Source organism: Calonectris borealis, chromosome 1 (genome assembly GCF_964195595.1).
Source record: "Calonectris borealis chromosome 1, bCalBor7.hap1.2, whole genome shotgun sequence".
Taxonomy (NCBI): domain Eukaryota; kingdom Metazoa; phylum Chordata; class Aves; order Procellariiformes; family Procellariidae; genus Calonectris; species Calonectris borealis.
Genome location: NC_134312.1, coordinates 13,952,097 through 13,979,453, shown reverse-complemented (window position 1 = coordinate 13,979,453; position 27,357 = coordinate 13,952,097). Strand labels below are relative to the sequence as shown.

Sequence of the window (27,357 nt, the reverse complement as noted above, 5' to 3'; positions counted from 1 at the left end):
GGATTCTTTTTGATTAATTCAATTGTTTTCTTTTTTAATTCAGTAGTCATTCTTCATGCAAGCAGTCTTTATGTTGTCCACTGGATTGTGGGACTGCCTGTTCAACTTCCTCAGGTGTCTATGAGAACACGTCAGAGCACAAAAAGGAAAGCAGTCCTATTCCATTTTATTTCAATTGTTAATATTATTACTGAGATACAGATTACATAGAACTAGTAGCCGCGTGGATTCCCTATCTGTTTAAATTTGTCTTTGCTTTATTATAAATTCTGGCAACAGGCAGAAAGGCAACACTGACATAGAGCATATAAGTAGTAGATAACATATTTAAATAAGCAATTGTAAATGTAATGCGTATTACAAAATTCATGGGGTCAAAGAATATCACTCCTTCTGTTAAGGTGAGGACCATATTTGTAAAGAAAGAGGATCCATGAAACTAAGTTCCTATTCATTCTGTTTCTCCCACGACATCTGAAGATCTGCCTGCTCAAAATCTAGAATTTACTGCTGAATATTTCCTTTATCTATAGCCATAGAAGACCCCGTAGTTGGCCAAACACATGGAGAAAATAAACCAGAATGCACTCTTAAGAATAATGAAGTACCAAATACAAAAGGCTCTCCCTGCCTTGTCTTTTTGGGAACATTCCTTTCTGATTCCTGCAAACCCTGCTCCAATAAAACCAGCTGGTGAAAGACTGTACTGGATACTCAGTATCCTCCTTTTGAGATCCATAGCCAAACAGGTGATAGCAGGAAAGCTATCTCCTTTCCTGAAATGCCTATCTCACCGGTCCCTTATCCCCGCTTTTACCGAGCCATGTGAGACACAATTGGCCACCAGACGCAGTATTTTCTCACCCATTGTATCATCTTGATGGTGGCTGATTTTGATATTTTCCATGTAGGGACTGCTTTTTCCCATGAACTGGGGGACAAAACTACTGTTACGAATGCCTTGGGAAAGAATTCATGATATTATTTTTCCTAGCTGTTATTTGTTAGTTTTAGAAAGCTTTTTAGCCGTTTATTTTTCATTAAAGGGTGCCTGGCTGATCCATCTGTAATTAAGAAAAAAGAATTGTAGAAATTCTGTGCAAGGCAATACAATACTAGATCTACCGTAAGTAGGTATATTGATGTTTTTCATGTGTGCCTTTACCCCCACTCTCAGTTTTGTCTTGTTTATGTAGCATCATCTGCATATAGCTTTTTTCTGTGAAATACTTTGTAATAGACTAGGAGCCTTTCAATGGTATATTGGTATAAAAGACTCCATATCAAAATAAAGTGAGTAGATATTAATAATTTTTTAGGCTCATTTTTTTAGTGTTTGACTTTTGTCTTCTGAGTTACTGGCTTGTTTTATGTGGAACCAATGCAACCAAGTCACTTTCCTTTAGACAACAAAGTTCAAGGAACCATAAACCTTATGCCCTCACTTTGTGAAATAATAATATGCTATATTTAAAAAGTAGATGCTATCTTCTTATTCATTACATTTATGGTTTTCTTGGAATAGGAAAGAAGGCAAAATAATTTGTGAAGCACTTCATGAAATATAAAAAATAACTTTTTTGAATTATTTAAATTATTTTAGCTTCCAAATAGAAATGGCTTAGAAAGGTGATTTTTTTCCTATAAAAATAGTACTTTCAAGGGAAAACAGATTTACATATAAATGTGAATTTACACAAATTTACTTCTTACTTTGTTATAATTTTGTTCATCACAAACATCAGGAAAGAAATGCCTGACTGCATGTGTGAAACCAGTAGCCTCATGGGTTCAGGTATCGTTGTTTATCATCTAAATTAAATGTTGAGAAAACTCAGTAACAAATCTTTTTCTACTTGAAAGGCTAATAAATAGGCTTTTCTGGGGACTTCCCATACTTATCCTAAAAAATCTACTGCCTATCAGTGTGTATGCAGTTACAGATGAGAAGGATTCTACCTTATTTGTTAAGTCCTTAATTTAAAAATCATACCACATTTTTCTTTACCTTCTACCATCATAACCTTTTTCTGGAATAATGACTGATTACTTAAACAAGGCATACCCTTCCCTAAATATCTGCAGTGTAGCTATTCCTGTGTGTACTTTAAATCTTTCCCAATCTACAAAAGGGAATGCAGAATTGCATTGAAATACTGATAACTACAATTTGTGGTGTAACTAAATATTTACAGTATTACTTTAGTGATTTTTATCTTCTTATCCTAAAATACTTTGAAATATGTGCTGAAGCCTGAAATATTGTTGAGTAGAGAAATTCTAGATGACTAGTGTTAGTCTTCTATGACTCTGTATGAAAATTTGAGGCATATTGAAAAATGATTTATGTAAATGACTGAATAAAAAGTTTAATGATAATATTTACTGGGCATATATAAATTCATAGAGTCATAGAATAGTTTGAGTTGGAAGGGACCTTTGAAGATCATCTAGTCCAAACCCCCTGCCATGGACAGAGACATCTTCAACTAGATTAGGTTGCTCAGAGCCCTGTCCAACCTGGCCTTGAATCTTCCCAGGGATGGGGCATCTACCACCTCGCTGGGCAACCTATGTACAATTTTACACCCTCATTGTAAAAAATTTCTTCCTTCTATCTAGTCTAAATCTACCCTCTTTATTTTAAAACCATTCCCCCTTGTCCTGTCACAACAGGCCCTGCTAAAAAGTTTGCCGCCATCTTTCTTATAAGCCCCCTTTAAGTACTGAAAGGCCGCAATAAGGTCTCCACGAAGCTTTCTCTTCTCCAGGCTGAATAACCCCAACTCTCTCAGCCTTTCTTCATAGGAGAGGTGTTCCATTCCTCTCATCATTTTTGTGGCCCTCCTCTGGACGCGCTCCAACAGGTCCATGTCTTTCTTGTGCTGAGGGCTCCAGAGCTGGACGCAGTACTGCAGGTGGGGTCTCACCAGAGCAGAGCAGAGGGGCAGAATCACCTCCCTTGATCTGCTGGCCACACTTCTTTTGATGCAGCCCAGGATACGGTTGGCCTTCTGGGCTGTGAGTACGTATTGCTGCCTCATATCCAGCTTTTCATCCACCAGTACAAAGTCCTTCTCGGCAGGGCTGCTCTCAATCCCTTCATCGCCCAGCCTGTATTGATACCGGGGGTTGCCCCGATCCAGGTGCAGGACCCTGCACTTGACCTTGTTGAACCTCATGAAGTTCACATGGGCCCACTTCTTGAGCTTGTCCAGGTCCCTCTGGATGGCATCCCATCCCTCAGGCATGTTGAATTTGTCGAATTGTGATGGAACACTTTGCATTAAAACCAGAGTTTAAGTCATCTGAACATCTGGTGTGTAGTCTGAGCTAGTCATCTTTGGCTCCCTCTTTTGTCAAAGGCAAGTAAGAGCCTCACTGAGGATATTTCTTGTTTCTTATAAATGCTGGAAAGCAGTCTGAAATAATTTAATGAATTAAATTTGATTTTTAAAAAGAATCAGAATCTTAAATACACTGGCTTAATTATTATCCTCTCTTCTGGCATCTCTTTTTGCCTTCCTTATGCTTCCTAAAGTCTAAATGCAATACATTCCAGCCTTTAACTGCATGGCTTGGAAAAAATATGCAAGTGAGACGAAGTAAGATAGTCGATGTTTAGACTCAGTATTTCAGGACAAGTCAGTATTTGCTTTTGAGTGAAAAGTAGAGAGAGCTGTTGGTACATCAGACTGTCTTATAACTGGTGCAATATTTTTTCAGCCACTGCATCTGTCGTGGTTTAACGCCAGCTGGCCACTGAGCACCACGCAGCCACTCACTCCCCCCACAATGGGAGGGGAAAGAGAATCAGAAGGGTAAAAGTGAGAAAACTCATGGGTTGAGATAAAGACAGTTTAATAGGTAACGCAAAAGCCGCGCACGCAAGCAAAGCAAAACAAGGAATTCATTCACTACTTCCCATCGGCAGGCAGGTGTTCAGCCATCTCCAGGAAAGCAGGGCTCCATCACGCGTAACGGTGACTTGGGAAGACAAACACCATCACTCCAAACGTCCCCCCCTTCCTTCTTCTTCCTCCAGCTTTATATGCTGAGCATGACGTCATATGGTATGGAATACCCCATTGGTCAGTTGGGTGAGCTGTCCTGACTATGCTCCTCCCAGCTTCTTGTGCACCTGGCAGAGCATGGGAAGCTGAAAAATCCTTGACTAGAGTAAACACTACTTAGCAACAATTGAAACATCAGTATCTTATCAACATTCTTCTCATACTAAATCCAAAACACAGCACTATACCAACTACTAGGAAGAAAATTAATTCTATCCCAGTCGAAACCAGGACAGCATCCTTATTCAGTCACTGCATTTTCAAAATTTGACAGGACAGGGCCCTGAGGTGACTTGGTCTAACTTTGAAGCTAGCCCTGCTTTGAGCAGGAGTTGGACTAAATGGCATCCAGAGGTTCCTTCCAGCCTCAATTTTTCTGATTCTGCTTCTCTCTTGTGTTACACACAAACAAAACATTCTGAAAAATGCAAAGAATTACTTTTTTTAAATGTGTAGAGGTTCTGCACAGATTAGGGGGGAAAAAGATTGAAGTAATTGCTTTCATTCCTTGCCATTTAAACTTTACAAATGACCTGGAGTTTATGTGGAAAAAACCTACCCTATATGGCAAAATGGCCTGTTAAACTATTTACCTAGATGTTTTCTAATGCAGTCTGATTTGAAAAGACTTTGATGTTGACCTTGTGTTGCAAAAGAGTATTTGAGGGAGAAATCCTAGCTTAGCTGAAAGGGAACAGATTTCATTAGAGATGTTCAGGAAAATTTTCACTGTGTTTTCCTAAACTGGACCAAATTTCATTGCTGTAAAAAGTAAGGCCATTTGGTAAGTAGACCTGGTCTAATTTACATTAGCCTTTTACCATTTTCCTAAATTGAATTTTAAAAGAAAAAGCTTGGAAAGTTTAATTGGAACAATTCCAGTTGGTTTTTAATCTATTTTTTAATCTAGCAAGCCATGAAATATTTATATTAGTTTATTTGTCAACAGCATTCAGAGTTAAGTGGTTCTGGCTTTAACTGACTTAGGACTCATCCCTATTCCAAAGTCAGTGGGAATTTTCTCACTATCTCATTCCAGTAATGAGTTCTGTGTTCTAAGAAATTGTGGTGTTGAAGTGCATACTTCAAACCGTGTAGCAAAACTGGTGAAGAAGGGAAAAACTGTCCTGTGTATTGTTTGGGAAATCAGATTAAATTGTCACACAAGCCCTTAAGACCATTAAATTCTGTGGCATCAGGACTGGTAGTTTTTAGAGCAGTTTCCTTTTTTTTTTTTTCTTTGAGATAGATCCATTGCTACATAGGTTACAAATACCTATAGGTTTTTAATTGTTGTTCCTTCGTTTTTGGGTGCCCCATCTTGACGTAGCCAGGACATGCTCTTCAGAAGTAATGAGAAGGCACAGAAATTCTCAGAAATTGAGAACAATGTAAAGCATTATATTTAGCCATTTAGAAGCTAAGTTAGTATACTGCATTTTTCTTCATTTTATTGTTAGCATATCACTTTCAGTTCTGGTTGATGGCAACGGTGATGCTAAGGACCTGGAGCAAATGCTCCTTGTTTTCTATTTCTGTGTAGACAGTTCTGCACTATTCTAGCACAAGTGTGAGCTCAGCTATAAACTTGCTCTGAGCAATGGACTGAACTTGAGGAGAAAGCTTCAATTCCCTTAGTGCATTATCATGGGTCCAAGCTTTTGTCTAGATAATTTGGAGGTATCAGGCACAGGCAAGCCAACAGGTATCTGTACCTCACCTCTTCTAAAGGACGAAATGGATTCTGTGGAGACTTATAGCCAGCAATATGGTAGAAATGCAAGAGTCATAGCATGGGTTCAGCATGCTTGCACCTTTTGCCCCCCTGCAATGTAGACATAACCCTTGAAAAGTCAACGGGAGGTGGTGTTGCCTTCTCCACAGACTAAGAAACACTTAAGCTGTGTGGTAAGTGTCCAAACAGTGTGGACTCAATGAGGGTTTTCCCAGAGGATACAGAGCTTTCTGTTCAAAGAGGAGCATTCATCCTTTTTCCTTGCTGAATGTTTAAACATTTAAATATTATCCAAAAGAGGTAAGGAAAGCTCTTCAAATAAACAGAGAGAAAATTCCAAACCTCACATAGCAGACTGGCCAGAAGAGCCATTTGCCAAGTGGCTAATACTATACTGAAATCCTGAGTATATACAAACTATAAAATATATTAATCCCTTGATATTTTTTCTTTTGTCTCCTATTATGAGGCAAAAGAGTTGTTTGACGAGACCTTTCAGATGTTTGAAATAAACAACATTAATATAAAACGTTGGGTTATTCTATGTGTTAAAATAACGTTAAGTGTAGTCACAATGTCTTGTTATAATTACAAAACCTACAGCTTAGAATGAAGAGGTGGACAGTGTTATTATTCCATTCAAGCTTAGAATACATTTTAGTTATTTTGCAGTATCTGCAAACATAATTAGGAACACATGTTAGCTGCATCATTTCTCCGAAATGCAGAGATTCTAAGTACTGTTGAAATTAAGTCTTTCCTAGGAAGCCTTCAAAAGTTTCACTTTCATAATGATTATGAGTAATTGATGTTAATCAGTATTTTCTTCGTGGTGGCTATATTTATCTTCCATGCTTTTCTTGATGCTTTTTATCAAAAGAGTGTGAGGAGTTAGACCAACATTCACATTGCATCATCTTTTTAAGTTTAAAATTTGGCTTAGTTTTATTCATTTCTGGAGAGTCCCAAAAGAAGCTTAAAAAGCCTTGAAATTTAAAACAGGGAATGTCAAAGTTCTTTGAGTTCTTATTTATATCACATTTGAGTTAGAGAAAACTTGTTTTGAAATTCCAGATGAGTCCCTTGCTGTATTGCTTTGAGCTGACTGTCAGAAAGGATTGAATGTAGTCTGTTAAAATGGAGAATGTAAAAACCTACTGCACTTAATGTGGGGGTGAGGAGGTGTTGATGTAGTTAGGGCCAGATTTCATAGTTTTGCTCACATGGAAGAGTATCTTATTCATCAGGTGGGTCCTCTCCCTTCCATGGTTTTAGTTCCCATTCATATTCTGACATCTTCTCTTTCTTACCAACATCTCATCCACATCCACCTTCCAGCCTCGGAGAAACTACTGTGGTCCCATGTCCAGGGGCTAGTGGACCTGCAGTCAAGCTGGAAGGATATACAAGAGCTCCCTCAGATTGTGTGTAACCTCAGATTGTGCTCGCTTTTTCTTGGAATTTTCTTGAGATTTTGAAGAGAGCTCTGATGGGGAGCTGTTGGTAGCAAGTGAATATGAACTTATTACTGGTGTGGGTATAGAGAAAAGTCATGCAGGTGTAACAGAACAGCTATTTGGGCATAAGTATTCTTCTGTTTTTCTCATGGATTCTTATATTTAAAAGGTTCCTGCCCAGAGCCAGAAAATCCACCTTTTCCAGCTAGAAAAATATGAAGGATATGCCCTTCCCTTTCCCCTTTTCAGCAAAATCTTCCTCCACAGTCTTTATCATAGGACAAGATTATGCAGTACTTTATTTCATGGGACTTTTCACTGATTGAAGGAAACAAATTTGTTTTGGATTTGGGTTTGGGTTCGGGTTTGGTTTGTTACGTTGTTTTTTCTGGTAGAATAGCCAAGCCTCAGATAGCGAGGTAACATGAAAAAATGTAACAAAGTTAGAAAATTACACAGATGTTAATCAGTTAAAGATGAATGTAAAGTAAAAGAAAGGGTGACTTAATAGGATAAAATAAACATAACAGAAATTTTAAATTAAAAGGGAAAGATACAAGTAAATCCAGTAATAGGACACATACTTCCATACTTTTTATGTAATTACATTTATGGGAGTACGGGGAAAAAGAAAGCAAAAAGTTGCCAAGCAACCATCCGTTAGCAGCCAAATCTTCATCCAACTTTCCAATAATTCTCCATTTAGATAAAGAAAATTTATTTTAGTTTATCCAGATGATCTATGAATTTTGAGTGTGTTTAAAAATGTATGGTGTCCGAGTTTATTGTATAACAAGAAAGAAAAGCTGACAAAAGCAAAATACAGTTAAGTACAACTGACGTGGAAAGGGACTGGAAAACTCAACAATTTAAGAATATTTACCCAATTTGAGATTGCCTGTATAACAGAATGATCTCAGTTCTTTCCAGGGCATTATCATTAACACAGGACTGAAAAAAAGACATCCTCAGTTGCGAGTCACAAGCTCTTTCTTTTCCTCACTACTCCATCTTCTCACTCGTTCTTTTCAGTGTGGCAACATAATTAGTTGAACTAAGGAGAACTACCATTTTACTTTACCCAGCAATGTGAGAGCTTCCAAGCAATAAAAGGAACTATGAGTGTGTCTTGGAGGGATGGGGGAGGAGTGAAATGTAACTTCTTTTTTAAACTTGGGATATTAGTCTTGTACACAGCTTTTTTTATAGAAACGTGGCTAATACAGATCCAACAGATCAGAAGAAAATGATCACAAACCTTCATTTACAAATGTTATGTTTGTGTGTGTATATGTATGTACATATGTAAATACTGTTGGCTATTTTATCATATTGTTTTATTTGTGTGTTCTTGAATGATGACTTTTTTTGAATTAACTTGCAAGCTTACTTCCTTAAGGTTGAAATCTGGAAGCTCTAATACTCATTATGCTGCCAAAGTATACTGTTGTTTGAATTAACCCAGTGCTTACTCAAACATATGTTGCTTGAACTCGAGTGTTTTTACCAATAACAAAACAAGCTAGTGAGGGAGCCAACTAGGGAAGGCGCCCCGCTGGACCTGTTTTTTGTGAACAGAGAAGGACTTGTGAGTGATGTGATGGTTGGAGGCCGTCTTGGGCGTAGCAATCATGAAATGATAGAGTTTTCAATTCTCCGAGAAGTAAGGAGAGTGGTCAGCAGAACTGCTACCTTGGACTTCTGGAGGGCAGACTTTGTCTTCTTTAGGGGCCTGGTTGACAGAGTCCCTTGGGAGGCAGTCCTGAAGGGCAAAGGAGTCCAGGAAGGCTGGACATTCTTCAAGAAGGAAATCTTAAAGGTGCAGGAGCAGGCTGTCCCCATGTGCCGAAAGACGAGCTGGCGGGGAAGAAGACCGGCCTGGCTGAACAGAGCGCTTTGGCTGGAACTCAAGAAAAAAAAAAGAGGTTTTTTTTCTTTGGAAGAAGGGGCAGACAACTCAGCAGGGCTACAAGGATGTTGTGAGGTTATGCAGGAAGAAAATTAGAAGGGCCAAAGTCCAACTAGAACTTAATCTGGCTACTGCCGTAAAAGATAATAAAAAATGTTTTTATAACTACATTAGCAACAAAAGGAGGGCTAAGGAGAATCTCCATCCTTTATTGGATGCGGGGGAAAACATAGAGGCAAAGGATGAGGAAAAGGCTGAGGTGCTTAATGCCTTCTTTGCCTCAGTCTTTAGTAGTAAGACCAGTTGTTCTGCGGGTACCCAGCCCCCTGAGCCAGAAGACAGGGACGGGGAGTAGAATGAAGCCCCCATAATCCAAGGGTAAATGGTTAGTGACCTGCTACACCACTTAGACACGCACAAGTCTATGCGGCCAGATGGGATCCACCCAAGGGTACTGAGGGAGCTGACGGAAGTGCTCACCACACCACTTTCAATCATTTATCAGCAGTCCTGGCTAACCAGGGAGGTCCCAGTTGACTGGAGGTTAGCAAATGTAATGCCCATCTACAAGAAGAGCCAGAAGGAGGATCCGGGGAACTACAGGCCTGTCAGCCTGACCTCAGTGCCAGGGAAGGTGGTAGAGCAGATCGTCTTGAGTGCCATCACACGGCACGTACAGGACAAGCAGGCGATCAGGCCCAGTCAGCATGGGTTTATGCAAGGCAGGTCTTCCTTGACTAACCTGATCTCCTTCTATGACAAGGTGACCCACTTAGTGTATGAGGGAAAGGCTGTGGATGTTGTCTACCTAGACTTTAGTAAAGCCTTTGACACCGTTTTCTACGGCATTTTCTTGGAGAAACTGGCTGCTCATGGCTTGGACGGGCGTACTCTTCGTTGGGTAAAAAACTGGCTGGATGGCCGGGCCCAAAGAGTTGTGGTGAATGGAGTGGCGGGCGGTCACAAGCAGTGTTCCCCAGGACTCGGTACTGGGGCCAGTTCTGTTTAATATCTTTATCAATGATCTGGATGAAGGGATTGAGTGCACCCTCAGAAGTTTGCAGATGACACCAAGCTGGGCGGGAGTGTTGATCTGCTTGAGGGTAGAAAGGCTCTGCAGAGGGATCCAGACTGGCTGGATCAATGTGCCAAGGCCAATTGTATGAGATTCAAGAAGGCCAAGTGCCAGATCCTGCACTTGGGTCACAACAACTCTATGCAATGCTACAGGCTTGGGGAAGAGTGGCTGGAAAGCTGCCCAGCGTAAAGGACCTGGGGGTGTTGGTTGACAGCCAGCTAAATATGAGCCGGCAGTGTGCCCAGGTGGCCAAGAAGGCCAATGGCATCCTGGCCTGTATCAGAAATAGTGTGGCCAGCAGGAGTAGGGAAGTGATTGTCCCTCTGTACTTGGGACTGGTGAGGCCGCACCTCGAATACTGTGTTCAGTTTTCGGCCCCTCACTACAAGAAGGACATTGAGGTGCTGGAGCGTGTCCAGAGAAGGGCAACGAAGCTGGTGAAGGGTCTAGAGCACAAGACTTATGAGGACCAGCTGAGGGAACTGGGGTTGTTTAGTCTGGAGAAAAGGAGGCTGAGGGGAGACCTCATCGCGCTCTACAACTACCTGAAAGGAGGTTGTAGTGAGGTGGGTATTGGTCTCTTTTCCCAAGTAACAAGTAATAGAACAAGAGGAAACGGCCTCAATTTATGCCAAGGGAGGTTTAGATTGGATATTAGGAAAAATTTCTTTACTGAAAGGGTTGTCAAGCTTTGGAACAGGCTGCCCAGGGAAGTGGTTGAGTCACCATCCCTGGAGGTATTTAAAAGACGTGTAGATGTGGCGCTTAGGGACGTGGTTTAGTGGTGGACTTGGCAGTGTTGGGTTTGTGGTTGGACTTGATGATCTTAAAGGTCTTTTCCAACCTAAATTATTCTCTGATTCTATGTTAGGAATATTTTCTATTTCTTACATTGGATTTCCATGTTGCAGTTATTAGGAATTAGAGTACTTCAAATTAATCAGTGGAGTCTTATGTTACATGTGCAAGATGGGTCATTTTGAGGTTTGGTTTTGGGTTTTGGGGGTGTTTTTGAGTAACTTTTGCGAGACCCTTGGCACTAGACTTCATAAGAATCTACTGACCTTTATACAAGACATTAATGCTCTCTGTCAAGCATCTCTCTTCTGAAAGTCTGAGGTGTTAGGTACCTGGTACAAAATATCTCCTTCCATACAGCCTTCTGTCATGCATATTTATAATTTGCAAAATCAAATTTATTCTGGATGAGGTGAAAAGCAGCAGGGAAGTGAGTATTCACTTAATCCGTTTCAACTAGATTTTATTAATTAACTCGTGCTGCATTTTAAAACGTGGTTGTACTAACTACTGTATATGCCTTTTATAATGGATATTATGATCATAGTATATATTTTATTTAATAACTGGTAGATATAATAGGTACAAACATTTTTACAAGGTTAAGATAATCCAATCAACATCAGATCCCAATTTTAATTATGCAGCTGAGATATTCTGCATTTACTCTACTATTGCAGATCACGTGTCTCAGTTCTTACTGATCAAATGAAATGGAGTAGAGCCTTTAGAACCTGTCTGTAGATGCAGGTTAATGAAATAAAGTGTGCGTATGCTCAGGATTTATATGTATCTGTATATTTAACTTAAGTTAGTAGTCTTTTACCATGACAAGGAAAGAACAATACTCTTACCTACGCTATAGCCAACATCATCTGGCTACAGAGAAATAAAAACCTTTGTCTCTAGTGCAATTTAAGAATTAATTTGTTACTTATTCTGTGTTAACATATGCCTTTTATGATAGTAAAGACAAAGATGAACCTAATTCAAATTGGATAGAATCTCAAAGGAAAATATGACTCATCTATTGTGAACATTCAGAAATAGAGGTAAAAAGAAATATTTATGAATTCCAGTTCCAATTTAGCTTGTGATATTTAAAAAAAGAAATCTAATACTGAACTTGAGTAATAAAGCTGTATGAATGTTTTTTATTATGGCATCTGGTTACAAGAATTTTTATATGTTTCTCTGTTAAGTCCGAGATCCAAATGCAAAAACCTGTAGTTTAGAAAGGCAACTGGCATCCAGAAATTCAATATATGGGTTTAATGTTCCTGGTTGATTTTTTACTGTTTACACCAGTGTAAGTCTTCTGACTTAGGAATAATTATTATAATACACTATAGCGTTTTATAGGTCCTATTAGAAATATTACCCATTTCCCTTATTTCAGAATAGAGTACTTCTGTGAGCCTATGGAAGGAGGACTATTTACACTAAATTAACAGGCAGATAAGCACATATCAGGACTCAAGACATTGTCTACAATGTATTTCTTATAGTCATATACTGACTAAAGAGTTCAGAGCCTTACATTTCAGCTAATTAGTCTAATTTATTTTTTACTGTTGATAATTGTATTAGCTATACCAGATATATTTAAAAACAAGTAAATACACCCAGAATGCCCATTAGATTGTATCTACCATTCAGGACAAAATTCCTTGTAAGCACAGACACATAAAATCAGTGACATGGTTTCATTTGTGATTCCAACAGCTTCTTCTAAAGACAAATGGAGGTAAACAAAAAAAGCAAAAGGTGAATTACTATATGTTTTGATTTGAAGTTTGTATGGTAAGACTTAATGTTTCAGCCATTAGTTAAGGAAATAATGCTCACTCTTGCAACTATCCATATTTAAGTCAGTTTATATAAGTGAAAAATTATCCTCATGAGTAAAGATTTGTTCTGGACTGTTGCCCTTAGATTACAGTTTTCCAAATGCTATTTTGATGGCTAAAGGGAAACTTAGTTCTCCACCATAAGATGTTTGTCCTTGTAAACAAAAATATTTAAAAGATATGTGAGGAGATGATCTGGAATGGAACATCAGAGGCGGAAGCATATCTCCCCGGGTAACGGATAGGCAAGGTCTGTGCTTACAAGCCAAGAAGGCCAAATGTGCTTATTTCCATGCTATGGAATAAAGTATTCCTGGACAACTGGAGGCTTGTCAATGTGATGCCCATCTACAAGAAGGGCCGGAAGGAGGATCCGGGGAACTACAGGCCGGTCAGCCTGACCTCGGTGCTGGGGAAGATTATGGAGTGGTTCATCTTGAGGGCACTCACAAGGCATGTGCAGGACAACCAGGGGATCAGGCCCAGCCAGCACGGGTTCATGGAAGGGCAGGTCCTGCATGACCAACCTGATCTCCTTCTGTGACCAGGTGACCCGCCTCGTGGATGAGGGAAAGGCTGTGGATGTGGTCTACCTAGACTTTAGTAAAGCCTTTGACACTGTCTCCCACAGCATTCTCCTAGAGAAGCTGGCGACTCACGGCTTAGACAGGTGCACTCTTCGCTGGGTAAAAAACTGGCTGGATGGCCGAGCCCAGAGAGTTGTGGTGAACGGAGTTAAATCCAGTTGGCGGCCGGTCACGAGCGGTGTTCCCCAGGGCTCAGTTTTGGGGCCGGTAGATGTGGCGCTTAGCAACATGGTTTAGTGGGTATGGTGGTGTTGGGTTGACAGAGGTCTTTTCCAACCTTAATGATTCTATGATTCTATGATTCTGAGGAGAAACTATACAGGAAAAATTGTCATAATAGTTACTGTAATTTGCCATTGAGCTGGAGGATGTCCATGGTCACAAGAGGCGCTTTGCTTCAGGACTGCGAATAGCCTTTTCAGAATATGGAAGAACAATCAATTTCTTGGCTTTAATTCCATTCTAAATATTAGTAGCAACCAAAGTCATCCCAGCTGGAAAACTGTTTACTTCTCAGACCACCTGCCAACCAACAAGACAGACTCTATCCTTTATACTGTCCACTGAGTAGTGGCTCTAAAAGAAGGTGAATCCTATCCATTTTCAGTATCTTTTGCAAAAATCTGTTACTCATTTTCTGCTGACTGTGCACAACCATAGTTCCAGGTCCAAGTGGGTACCTACTGTCATTCCACTCCAATCCCTAATTTTTGTTATCAATAAGCAATGTATTCAGGGACTGGAAATCTGCTGTTCCTCAGCATGATAGAAATGTGTAAGGAAAACCATTGCTAGCCCCATTCTAGGCATTCAGTGAATTTCTGGGAGTATCCATTGATTCAGCTAACACAGCTTCTGAGGCTCACTTCATTTACACATCACCTGCTATCACATATGTGGGAAAGGCAACCTTGAAAGCATTATACATCTGTATATCAGGGGCGTCATTCCTCATCTGGTTTTATGATGACAAATAACACAATTTTTCTACAGTAGGCTCGTATTTTTCTTCCCTTCTTCCACAACTGACACTTTCTTCCCATCAAGCTGTTGCCTTTTTCGTTTCTTTCCCTTCTGCCTTCCCAAGAATCTTGGAGAAAACAGTGTACTGGGTTTTAATAACAAATCCTGGGATCAGGGTAGCCCAGCGCTGACTCTCTGATGACTCTCCAAATAAAGTTGCGGTAATGGGAACTACCTGGTGATGATACTTTTCGCAGAAGTCTCACCCCCTTTGACATGCTGGTTATGCTATCCATACAGTCTGTCTTCTGTGGTCCTCAAAGCTATGTGTCTTCACATTGTATAGAACCAGCCTAATTGAAATAGAGCTCTTAGCTGTATTCAGTATAAAATGTGTAAAAAGCTTATGGATATAAAGCACAAGTCATAGCCTCAAAGACAAGTAAGTTTGTTTCTGCCTGGGTCTGCAGCAAGGAGCTAAGCAGTAAGAAAAACTGGAACTCACAGGTAGAGATCAGAGGAGCATGGAGGAAGGACAATAGTGAGGTATCACCCAAATAGGACAACTATACCTACATATGAGGCTAAGAAATAAATGGGGTGAGATAGGGAAATATTTTCTTTCTCACAGAAGAGCTAGTTAGTATTGTGAACTTAAGTGAACAGTATCTTTGGATCATAGAGGATGCCAAAATAAATATTTGAGAGATGCTTATCTTTAATCTCATGCAAACAAATGAAAGACAGATCTGCTTTCCTTTTCTCAGGGTTGCAGACAGCAAAGATTGTCTTTGCTACCATGAAATATTTTGCAGCGGATCTTAAAATACGTAAATCAAACAGCTATCAACAAAATGTATACTTCCTTTGGATATTCACTTGGGTTCTGCTTCTTGACCATAGGACTGGTTCTGGACAGTTTCTCCCGGGTATTCAAGAAAGGGGCATCTACAGAATACCCCACATATGAATCTCTTAAATGGCCCTTAGCTCAGCTTAGAAAAAGGCCTTTCCCTGAAGACCTTGTCAAACATGAGTGTTGAAGTATGACTTCTGGGGTTTTCCTGGTGCTGTAGTAATTTTGTTTCTTATTTCAGGAGATTTGCATGACCATATTTCTTGGCAGGTTCCCATACAAGTTGCAGATTTGACTTGCTGCCCCAAAAGGTTAGCTATGGACTTTTATAGAGCCAGATCACCTTACATATTTTGCGTGGATTTAATGTGGTTCTCCTTACCCGTAATCAAAAATGGGGAAGAAAAGGTTTTCTAAAGAAATATCCCAGGAGATACTATTGTATTGCTGCTGTGATATTTCCCAGTGGCAAAATTGGGCTCCTAGTCCTATTTCCTATTTATATTAAGAAGGACTGGCTAATCGGCCCAAATTACTGCCCTCAAGACGCGTGAGGAATCACCTAAGAGATGGGTACACTCCGTCACACACATATGGGTTTTTTAGTACTAGATACATGGAGTGGTTTGCTCTTGGTGTTTGCCAAAGGCCTGCACAGACGTGTGTTTTGTGGCCTAGGGATGATCTAGCTTGAGCCCAGCTCCTCTTTTTTTGCAACCATATTGCCTGTGGACACAACACTTCAGTACAAACCGGACTTTAAGCCTCAGTTTCACCTGTTCAGGCCAGCTGGTATATACCAAAACTGAACCAGTTAAGCAATGTGGAAAACAGGTGACTTAGAGCCTGAGTTCAAAGTCAAGACAGAATTATCATGAAATATTAGTATAGACAGAAAATCAGAGAAGAAATGGTGGTGCGGGTAGCACTGTAGTTGTGACAGACACATTCTTTATATTCTTATATTTATGCTTTGAATTACTATGTAAATAAGCATTTTTTCATCTTTGTATTTGATTTGATTGTGTATTTGATTTGGTATGTTACCAAAGACTGTGTAAACTAAAAGGCTGCCAATTATAGTTATAAAAAGTTGCAGTAGAATGAAAATATTAGTGCTTAGCAGATTTCCTAACTGTCTGTTTCCCTTCCATAGCTATTTGCTGCTGGAAAAATCACAGGCACCAGAGTAGCTGAGCTGAAGGGAAAGTACACCCTGCTGCATAAGACTGTGATAAGGTACAATATTCCTTTTTTAGACTTTGTTTAAGTAGCCAAAGCATTACATATTTAGAATAATTTTCTGCTGATACTGAAGCCTAATTATCATGTAAGGCTTTCTAATAGTGATTGTTCATAAAGAGAAAGCAAGAATACAAGGTTGAAAACCAGTATTATTTAATAGGAAGTTTCAAGGTAATTTGGGATATTTAAATACTTGTTTGAACAACATATTTGTTTTTAATATACACATAATGATAATGGCAGTGGAGGGAAGGACAATCTGCAAAAGGCAATATACAAGTTTAAAATAAAGATATATTTGAAGATCATGTAGCCAGAACTGAAACATATGAAAAGACTCTGACCTGCTGAGCTAACATCATAGAGAGCAACTGAAGAAGCTAAAGGCTCGTTTCTAAGAAGGAAAATGAGACTCTGTCACATCTAAATAGGTGTGAATTTTACCCTGAGAGAATATTGACAGTCACATTAGACTGGACTGCTAATAAATTTAGAAGGTTAGAAACTTAAGCTTCAAATTATAAATGAAACTCGGAAGTTAGATGTAGTAGTTGTGAGTCTGCCCTCCTCTGATACTTGCTGGAGGAGGGAGAAGAGAAGAGATTTTGCTCATAGCCCCATGCCAGGTTTGAGCAGCGCTCACATAGGGCAGTGTGAGTGGAATAAGAAGAAAATGGAGGGACGAAGTGTGACGAGATAGTACAGTTGTACTAGGTGAACAGTGTGTCACAATTCAGAGCAGTCCTATTGCAAACATTGCAATACTACATTAGCATTTGTGACTAATAATTTTGATATTACTTATAGTATACCCATACTTACCAGTAAAATCAACGTCATGATACTCTTGTTATATTTCTGTAATATGTATCATAATATCCACCATATTAACAATATTCTAACCCAATTTCCCTGACAGTCCACATTAAAACCTTTATGGCAATTCTGCTTATAAGAGAACCATGGCTGTTCTGTCACTGAAGCTAAGGCCTAATTTAAGAATTGTAAAACTAATTCAAGTCATACCTGCTTCCTTGGGTTATGCTGGGATTTGGTGTGTCTCCTGCCAATCTGAATAGCAGTACGTGCTAAGTAATGTAAAGTAATTTGAAAAGGGGTTCCCAAAATCCTGAAAATGCAGTTTTTCTTAAGGTTAGCTGAGTCTTCTAGTTTCATCTTAATAAAATGGGGAGTTAGAATATGGCCCTGACTCTGTAAAAAGTCATCTGACTTTATTCAGATTACTGCATAGCAAATATTTTTAGGAAGCAAAATTAAAAACAGCACTCCTAAACCAGTTCAACTCCCTAGAAAATGCAAGAAGCATTTTCTTAATGCTCAGAACTCAACATATTACGTGGGGTTTGGATTAGTTGATTGAGAATGCTTCTACCACACCAATGTTCACTGAGCTGAAGTAGAAATCCAGTAGCTGCTGAACTTGTTTGACTTTTAGCCAGTGTTAGTTTTAAACCAGTCTTTGGTTGGAAAAAATACAAGCATGTTACTACTATATTTTATTTTATATATTTATATAGCATTCTTTTGTATAGAATATTCTTTTATGTAGAGACAATTCCTTTGTATGTATAATAAGTGGAATATGGCCTGAGCGAAAACAGGACTCAGCTGTCTTTTCTGTTACACATAAAACTACCATAAACACCATGTGCACCAAAAGCATGAAAATGTTACATGGTAGATTACATCTCTCATTCTTTCCATGGTTCTCACAGGAGTACGAAATTGCCATACTTCTGTAAGAAAGTAGATCAGAATCATGTCATATTCTTTACTTAGATGTATTCACATGTCAAAGCAAAACACCAACGCGGCAACGAGTACTAATTCCCATAGATAAATTTCTCTTACTGCTAAAAGAAACAAGGGAAGTCAATTACCAAAAGTTGATCGTGACCTCCAGTATACTTTAAGGACTTCTTAGACATCAAAAGTGAGATTCACTTGTCCATATGTTAACATCAGTGGACATGCACATCTGAACTAGAAATCTAGAGTCCCTTAACGGTCAATAGAAAGAAATAGAGACCACACACTTCCTCCTTATATGGACATCTGCAAGTGTCTGGTTTTCTCCGTTGGGTATAAAGAGAGTCCTGATGATAGGTTCAGTATGTGTATACTCTTTTCCTGCAATGAACCATTCACAGAATCAATACCACTTTTTAATTTCACCCTTACATGTGCGGTACAGTTCTGTGGATCAAGAACTTATTTTTTCACTTATTACAGTTGAATTTAATCTCCCAGTTAATCCCCATCTGTCCCAGTGCTGTTACAATGCCATGTGGAAACAAATTATGCTGGATGATGTCTTCAAGCTGTGTGTGTTCTTCTTTCCTTTAGTCACATACAAAAATCTCAAGGAGAAGGTCTTACGCATCTTAAGCAGCGTAGATCCCTGTGACAACTATGCCAAACGATTGCAACTCATCTTTCTGACATATAATACAAATTTGTCTAATATGATGAATGCAACTAGTCTGTATGCAGATGATTTCCAAGACTGTTGCTAGAGTACACAAAGTTATAAGTTCATAGTGTGGTCCTTTGTTTAGTGGTAAATAATCCTCTTTTTCTTGGTTTCAGTTTTGCACAATTTGCATTCTGGAAAGCTGAGAGATGTCACCTGGCAGATAACATCTTTGATACATTTCTTCAAAGTGTTACATGCTTTTAAATTTATGTGTGCTGCACAGCTGAAATTCTGGGAACAGACTGTCATCCCGTTCTGGTGCTGTCTCACCCACCCACTTTGCAGTGAGGCTGCACTTAAACCTGATGTACCTGAGCTCATATGTGGCCCCTGAAACCTCATTTGGTCACATAATCATGTGGCCAAATTGTAAATTTTTATTTTTATTATCTCAATTTAGGAACCTAATATGAATACTCTGATACATCAAGCTGTAAGAAAGTCATGTAATAATGATAGCTCATTGACAGTTTGGGCATCTCATCTTCTTAAGCCTGTGTTAAATTATTAATCACTTCACAAATTCAAAAGCTGTCACATCAGACTTGGCAAGCCTACTTTTGCACTCATGTGATTCTAGATGTGTACATTGTATAGATGTCCAGTTATTTCTTCATTGTCTTCAATTAAATTTAAAACTTCACATGAAAAAATACTGGTGGCAAATATAGTGAGCAAGATCTGGTCTAGATTCAACACTCAGTTCTCGTTTCTATTTTTATCTTTTTATTATCTTGAAAAAATCAATACTCAGAATTTTTTTTTTATGGAACAACTTATTTTTAATGTAATTTTATGTAAAATTTATGTTTTATGTAAGAATTGTGTTTGAAATGAATGTATATTACTGCAACCAGTTATATTTTCTCCTAAAACAGCATACATTCTGTTGGACTTGAAGATCTAAATATTGTATAGGATCTTGTGTCAATAAGTCAATTTTTTTTCCCTTAAAAAGTTACTATGTAAATACATCACACATGAAGTTATTTGTTCGTGATAAAGGCACACTCTTTTTTCCTGTTGAAGCCTGTGGTTTTCTTATTTCCTGGTTTAAAAAAGCAAGTGGTTTTCTAAGTAGAAGTGTTACACAAAACAAAACTTTTTCTGCTATATTATTTCAGCTATGTTTATGCAGTATAGTCAGTTGTATATTTTGTGGTTTTATAGTTACCATCTCAACTCTATTCTTCAGTGTGATATGTAATTTTGTTTTTGTTGCTAAGTCATAAATGTCATCTTTGAGCTAAAATTTATGTATAAAGTTTCTCAGTATGGGAGATTTTAAATTCCTTTGTTTTGAAAAATATTAAATTGCATTATATTTTTAATTAATAAAAGGCAAGTGATAGAGTTCTTTATTTTTCCACATCATATGTGACTAATTTTAGTATACCATTATACAAAAGTTATAATGTAGTAATATTGAGAAGGCATACAGAATGATTTCTATAGCATAAAGAATAGGTTTATATGTTGTGCATTGTATATGAATTTTCATGCTGTAAGACTTTTCCATAATAATCAATGTATTTTACTAACAGCCTTTAAAATCTGTTATTCAGCTATCACCACATAGGTTCCTAAGTATATTATGAATACCAGTCTCCTGATATTGACAGAATATTACAGTTTGTTGTTTCCGTAAAGCTAGACTTCAGTGATACAAGTCAGATCAGATAATTGATCATGTCTCCAAGCCTTATAATAAGCTTCCACAGAAGTCCACAAAGGTATTTGCAGCTTATGTATCATTAAATGAGTTACTTCACATACTGGTAACACTACAGCAATAGCAACATGCAATTCAGCACTGGGTAGATGTCCTGGTATTTACTAAGAACTTAAAGGTGTGATATAGCCCAGACTGGGCCTTGTCCTGGTGAATACTTCCCTGTTATTTGTCCCCATGCTGATTCAGATCTAGCCTTCGGCTCTTCTTAGGATCAAACGGATTCCCTGTCTCTTCACTGGTTCTAGGAGGTGCTAGACAAACAAATTAGACTAACTAACCATCTTTCATCTGGTTAAAATTCGATGAGCTGAATCCCTAGGTATGCAGAAAGAAACCCTGACATCAGATTCCACTGCTCTCATGGCATCATAGGATAATTCAGGTTTGAACAGGTCTCAGGTCCAACCTCCTGTTCAAGGCAGGGTCAACTAGGAGGTCAGACCAGATTATTCAGGATTGAATCCCATCTTATCTTGAAAACCTTGAATTAAATATTATAGGTAGGTAAAGAAGTATAAATACAAAGCTTATGCTTCTCATTGCCTAGTTCTAAATTTTTCTATTTAATGTAGTTTACAGGAATCTGAGATCCAGCTGTTGCAGGAAGCCAAACGTCTCAGTGTAGAACTGGAACAGCAGCAACATGAACTGGAAAAAGTGGAACAGTTCCCTGAAGAATCCCCCAGTGAAGTTTCCCGAATAAGGCAACAACTTCTTAGTTGCCAAAATGAATACAATGCTATTAAAGAAAGAGAGTATGAAATTCAATTCAAGATGGAATGGTAGGTGGTAGTGGTCAAATGCTGCTAATTTTATCATAGCTTATCTAGAATGATAATAACATAGAATATAATTCAATCTCCTCTCCATCTTACATGGACACATTTCTTGATGGCTCTTGTTAAACAAAGTGCCACAAACTTTCCCTAGTAACAGCAACATTTCAGTGATGAATAAAATTACCCTGGTGCGAGATTTGTAGATTATTTTAATTTTAGAACATGCTGCGGTGTCCTTTGAAATGCTGTTTAAAATTTACTACATTGCATGATTAATGTTTACGTAGGCAAAATTAACAGGAACAATTCTAGTCTAGGACACCTTTATTGAAGTGTCTCATAGAACTGGTGACTGGGATTTTATGGAAACAATGTCATAAATAGACCCAGTGCTACTTTTAACACCAGAAGCAGAGTTTATTCAAGTTTTTCTATTCAGGTATTTAAAAGAGAAGTACTTTTATATTCTCATGTCGGAAAAATGAGAAATTTGCTGTGAAAGAAGTGAATACTTGCCATTTCTATAAAAGGAAAAAAGTCCAGAATAAGCTTGATATTGTATATATTTTAATTATCTGCATTTATGAGTGTGTTGTACTTGAAGCTTTTATAGTAAAATTACAAACTGTACTATTGCCTTTTTTAAAAGATGTACCTATGGAAATGAATGCATATTTTCATTTTGTGGGGTGCTTGCTATTTTTACCCATCTTCAATCCAGCTGTAGTGTAGTTGGAGTATATAAATCCAAATAAATAATGTTAGCAGCTCAGCAGTTAAAACTATTTTTCTGCAAGGAGAGCAGGGGCACTGTACAAACTGCATAGAGCAGATTTTTCTGGCAGTTCTTTCTTGATTTTTTTTTAAGAGCCAAATGTTTGCTCTAAGAGAGAAAGAAACTTGAGAAAGAAGCAAATTGGGAGTGGGAGAAATAAAGAAACATGGAAAGCATCTGGAAAAAATTATTTGCTATGAGATAACTAAGCAACATGAAGTTTCCTGAAATAATTATTAAAGACAGAATTTATTGCAATTTCCAAGCAGTCCAGAAATGAGCTCTTCAAAATATCATGCTTTTTACCCATTTGTCCTCATATCTTAAGAACATTTTTCACTGATTTTGCATCATTTTTCCAAAAAATGATGAGGTTTTATATGTTTAGGGGATATTTACTCATACTGTATTTTCTACTTCTAGCCAAAAGGAGATTTCTGTCCTACACAAGATGCAGTTTAGGTATTGTTTCAGTTATCCTTGCACATTTACTGCATTAATTCTTATATATTCATTGAATATCCTATCTTGCAGATTAAAAATACACTTTTTGGGTCAGTCATACTGTGAAAAATGTTCTTTCACTTTAATAAGAAACTTCCTCTCTTTGGTCTTATGTATTGTGTGAGATCAAAACCAGCTGCACAGTCTGACCAGAGGTCCATATGGCGCGGTATCTAACGGCGACCAAAAGTGCAGCCCCCAGCCATTTGTGATGCAGGGATTTCACGAGCCAAATACAGGCTCTGCAGGAATCCTCAGTTGACCCCTCTTCCTTGAACAACTTCTGTCTCCTCCTCCACTGTATAAACTTCTAGCATTGCAACACCCTGGGCAACGAGTTCCACAGATTAACTACACAAGAACTGCCACCTCCTTTCTTTTTTGAACGTGACGCCTACCAGCTTCATTTCATGCCCTGTAGTTCTTGTATTGGATGAGTCAGTGAACATCTGATCCTCTCTTCATTTTCACTGCTGCAGGATGGTTTGATAGGTCTCTTTTGTATCCTGTCCCTTAATTTGTTGACTTTCTAAACTGAAGAGCTACAGATTATTTAATTGTTCCTTGTTTAGTATCTGTTTCATGCCTGGTGGTAGCACTGGGTCTTATGCATGTTGTGGGTGTGGAGTGAGGAGGATGTGCCTTGGTTATGTGTGGATTTGTTTATTGGGAGAGAAGATACTGCTTTCCAGAAATGAGAGGGATTTTAATGTTGGAGTAGCATAGCATGAACAGGACTGGCAGCGTACATATCTATGTGGGGAACGGATGAGTGAATGTCATGGGGAAATGAAAAATGAGCTATGAAGAAAAACAGATAATGGATGTGAATACATGTTTGTAAAGAAGGGATGGGTTTGGTGCCTGTGGAAGGCAGTGAAAATGAATGTCCAGAATAGACTTGTGAGTAGCAGGTGATCTAATAGTAACACTGATGTAAAATGAAGATCTATATGCCTGATGGTTTTATACAAATAATAAAGCGATGTCTTCTGAAATATCTCTGTGAATGGGTGGTGTCACAGACAGAGGGGAAGCTACGTCAAAGATATTATGTTTGCTGTTAGGTGACTGCTTGATTTCCTTCATTTCTTGGGAGGATAGAAACTCATGGTCCAACCTCTCTTGGCCTTTAATCTCTCTGGAGCAGAGTTTCCCTTGTTGTCCAACTGTGTTAATACAGTCTCAGCTGTGCTTGGCACTTACAAGTAAACTTCTCTTTGGGAATTATGACTAATAGCTGTTTAGTCTGAAAACAAACGTATTGCTTATTTACCTTCTTATGTATAGCAGGCGGGGAACATGGAGGGGAAAATCTTTTGAAGGGCGTATCAGTGTCTCTTATCTATTGCTTTATCCTTTTCTTAGAAGTTTTGGATCTTGTCTCCTCAGAAATACTGCTGAGCTGGGAGTGAGAGAGCGCCTCTGCAGATCTTCTGCTTCCCTGTTTCTGTAAGCCTTTTTTTCTTGGAAGCATCTCTTCAGTCTCTGCTGCCTTTACTTCCTGCCTCAATTCACTTTCTCTGATAGCTAAGTGCACTTAGCAGCCTTTTTGCACTTAGATTCAAATCTGACAACAGTAAACTTTTTCTCGTGAAGAGTCATATAGATATACCATAACATTAGCAAAGTTATTTTTTGTCTCAAGGTCCCTTAGTATTCTATGTTCTCTTTTCCATATTCCATTTCTTATTTGCTTGCCTCTGCAAACAATTTTTCTTCCAAATCAAATGCCTTTTTCAACAGCTGAAGGCGATATTTCATGTTCTGTTTTAATTCTTTATTGTTCCAATGAGTATTCAACATTCCAAGAGTAAATTTAAATTGCTTTCAGCACTGTAGTATCAGCAGGTTTTTAGAAATTTTGTGACTTTTTTCATCACTTGAATAGGTACTTGAGGTGTTCAGAAGCAGCTCTGATGCACTTTAGCTGTCAGGGAAGTCACCCTGAGGGTGATTGCGTGGGTGTGGTGTACCCCCGCTGTCGGCGTGTCCCTCCTGTTCCGGTTTGTATTTCTGTTCTGTTGTATGGTTTTACTGGGTTCATTGCTAGTGTGTCCGCCCGTGTGCTCAGCACAGGAGGGGAACAATGGTTGGAAGGACTTTACTGAAGTTATAACATTTGGGTCACTGCCCCAAAGTCAGAGCTGACTCCAGAAGTATTCTTCCTCTCAACAAATATTAGGCAAATGTAATAAAGTAAGAGGAAAAATAGTGATCCCAATTCAGTTCTGGTACAATTGCATTCAGAGCTGTGAAGTTTCTTCACATAACTGGGACTGAACATGCCTCTGTAAATAAGAATATAGACCGAAAAAGCAGATTAGCACAAGAACAAGGAAAGGATCAATGTGATCAGCAAGGATTTGTTCTAGCTTCAGGAAACTTTTAATTTTAATGTCCATGTGAGGCTTAGAGTCATGGTTTGTGAGATAAAATAAAGAAAAGCTGCTTTTCTTTATCAGGCAATAGTATCACCAATAGTTTATTATTGAGAAATAACAAATGTATCATCAAAATTAATTTATCATCTAAACTATATATTTAGAAATAAGCAGTTAATTTGAAATTAAATTATCTATAGCAAGAGTTTGTGAGGTTAAAGGTGCCTGGTTCTTGAAAACAATTTTCTTTTAAAGCCTAGGTCAGATCTACAGCCCTCACAGTCATTTGTGCAGGTAGCAAAACGACTATTCACTGAAGTACCAGATGCTATTGCATGCAAGTCAGGATTGCAAAACTGAGTTTGTCCTTGTAGAAGCATTGCAAATATGGAAAATTATTTCAATGCTTGTAATTATTTCAGGATTAGTCACTCGATAATTAAAAAGTGAAAAGTTAAGCTTTTGTCCATAGTTTTTCTAGTAAAGAATTACAAGTCGTAAGTAAAATAAATTGAGTTACAGTTGAAGTTTTTATCAACTAGTCTTGTGACTGCATTCTCCGAGGCATACAAACTAAGGACAGCGAAGAGCCTTACAGGAATCTCATGTTGGCAGCTTGTCAGCTGTGATATCTTCTACTTGTGGTCACTAGATTTTAGTTGTAAGGTGCTGAATACCTTCTGTGGATTCCTCAACAATCCCAGCTATGTGTCAGAGTAGCTGAAGGAGTTCGCTTTCTTGCATGGTGGGATTCATAATGATAACATTTTCGCTGTTTTGTGAGCTGAGGAACTGAAATGGACCTTTGTTGACAACTACCACTACATTTCTTAATCTCTCTGACTTAATTTTTTTATTTCTGTGTCAGTTTGCAGCTGTAGATATCTCTCAGGGAAAAGTCTGGAATGCATTTTCATTAATGGTCCAATTTTCCAAGTGCTTTTTTTTTAACTCATTACATCTGCATCCATGATAGCTTTTCATGTACAGTACATCTATTAAGCTTCATGTAAATAAGTAAAGCAACGTGAGAAACATTTGCAAACATTAATGCTTAAACTTAAGAGTTTCATCTTCTTTTCATTATGTATGTTGTTATAGGCATAATAATGATAATAATAAAAACCACATGATGTTGAAAAATACACTCATCAAAGAAGGGCTGTAAAACAATGGGAATTATAAGTGCCTAATGCCAGTTGCAGCTATTTTTTTGTTGTTGTGATTGATGTCTAAGTATTTTATAGGCAGTCATGAAGCTGATGTCCAAATATCACAGCTTACAAGATTCAAATGCTAGATGTAAAGACTAGATTTTCTCTGCTTACCTTACATTAAGCTTCTGTGTCCATATAGCTATTAAATCAGAGGCTGAACTTAAAATCTTTGAAGAATCTTATTTGATTTCTTAATCTGAGTTAATCATCCTGGTCTTCCTTTACAGTCAGTGGAGAGAAATATGTTATCTTCAGTCAGTAATTTATCTCTTCCTAAAATAGGTACCTGAGATGTCAGATGACCTGCCCTTTGGCCGTTCCTGTTTTTACCCCTGACAGTAAGGAAGCCTGGGGATGTTAGCATAGGGGCACCTGTAGGTAGCATAGGGGTAACTTTTAGATAGGGGCAGCTGGACCAAACTCATTGCTCAATTAACTTCTTTCTTTTACCCCCTTTTTCTTTTCACACCTTCATTGTTTTTTGTGTGGAAGTAGTTGGTCTGCCAGCTCTTAAAGTAACTTAACTTGGTGCTTACCGTTGGTGTTGCCTTTGTTTATGACACAGAAAATGAGGTGTTCAAATCGTTTTACAAGTCTTTGTTGTGAAACTGGAATGGGTCCACAGGAATTTGTTCTCATGAGTGAGGAATGTGACAAAAGAAAAACAGTGTCAACTTTGCTCTCCCTCCTTGTTTTTGGGATTGCTCTTTTGATAGTCTGGCATGGTGTCAAAGCAGGCACAGCACAGACTGATGACGAGCAATGCAGTACCTCTTTCGTGTTTGCACAGGACTTAATCTGTTTTTGTGGCAGTCAAACACCTATGGGTATTTGTGCAGAGTGGACATTCATTATAATTAGTGTGATTATGGCAGTCCCAAGGAGTCCAACAAGGAGTCCTGCCAAAATGTGTTG

General features: G+C 38.4%; 1 protein-coding gene across 1 annotated transcript in view; it reads left to right on the top strand.

Moving 5' to 3' along the window:
• CCDC146 (coiled-coil domain containing 146) overlaps nucleotides 1-27,357 on the top strand; it is an 85,307-nt gene that overhangs the window by 28,907 nt on the left and 29,043 nt on the right. The window contains exons 3-4 of the mRNA XM_075144629.1: nucleotides 16,463-16,545; nucleotides 21,356-21,565. Coding sequence (XP_075000730.1) covers nucleotides 16,463-16,545; nucleotides 21,356-21,565 — 293 coding nt within the window. The remainder of the gene's footprint in view (nucleotides 1-16,462; nucleotides 16,546-21,355; nucleotides 21,566-27,357) is intronic.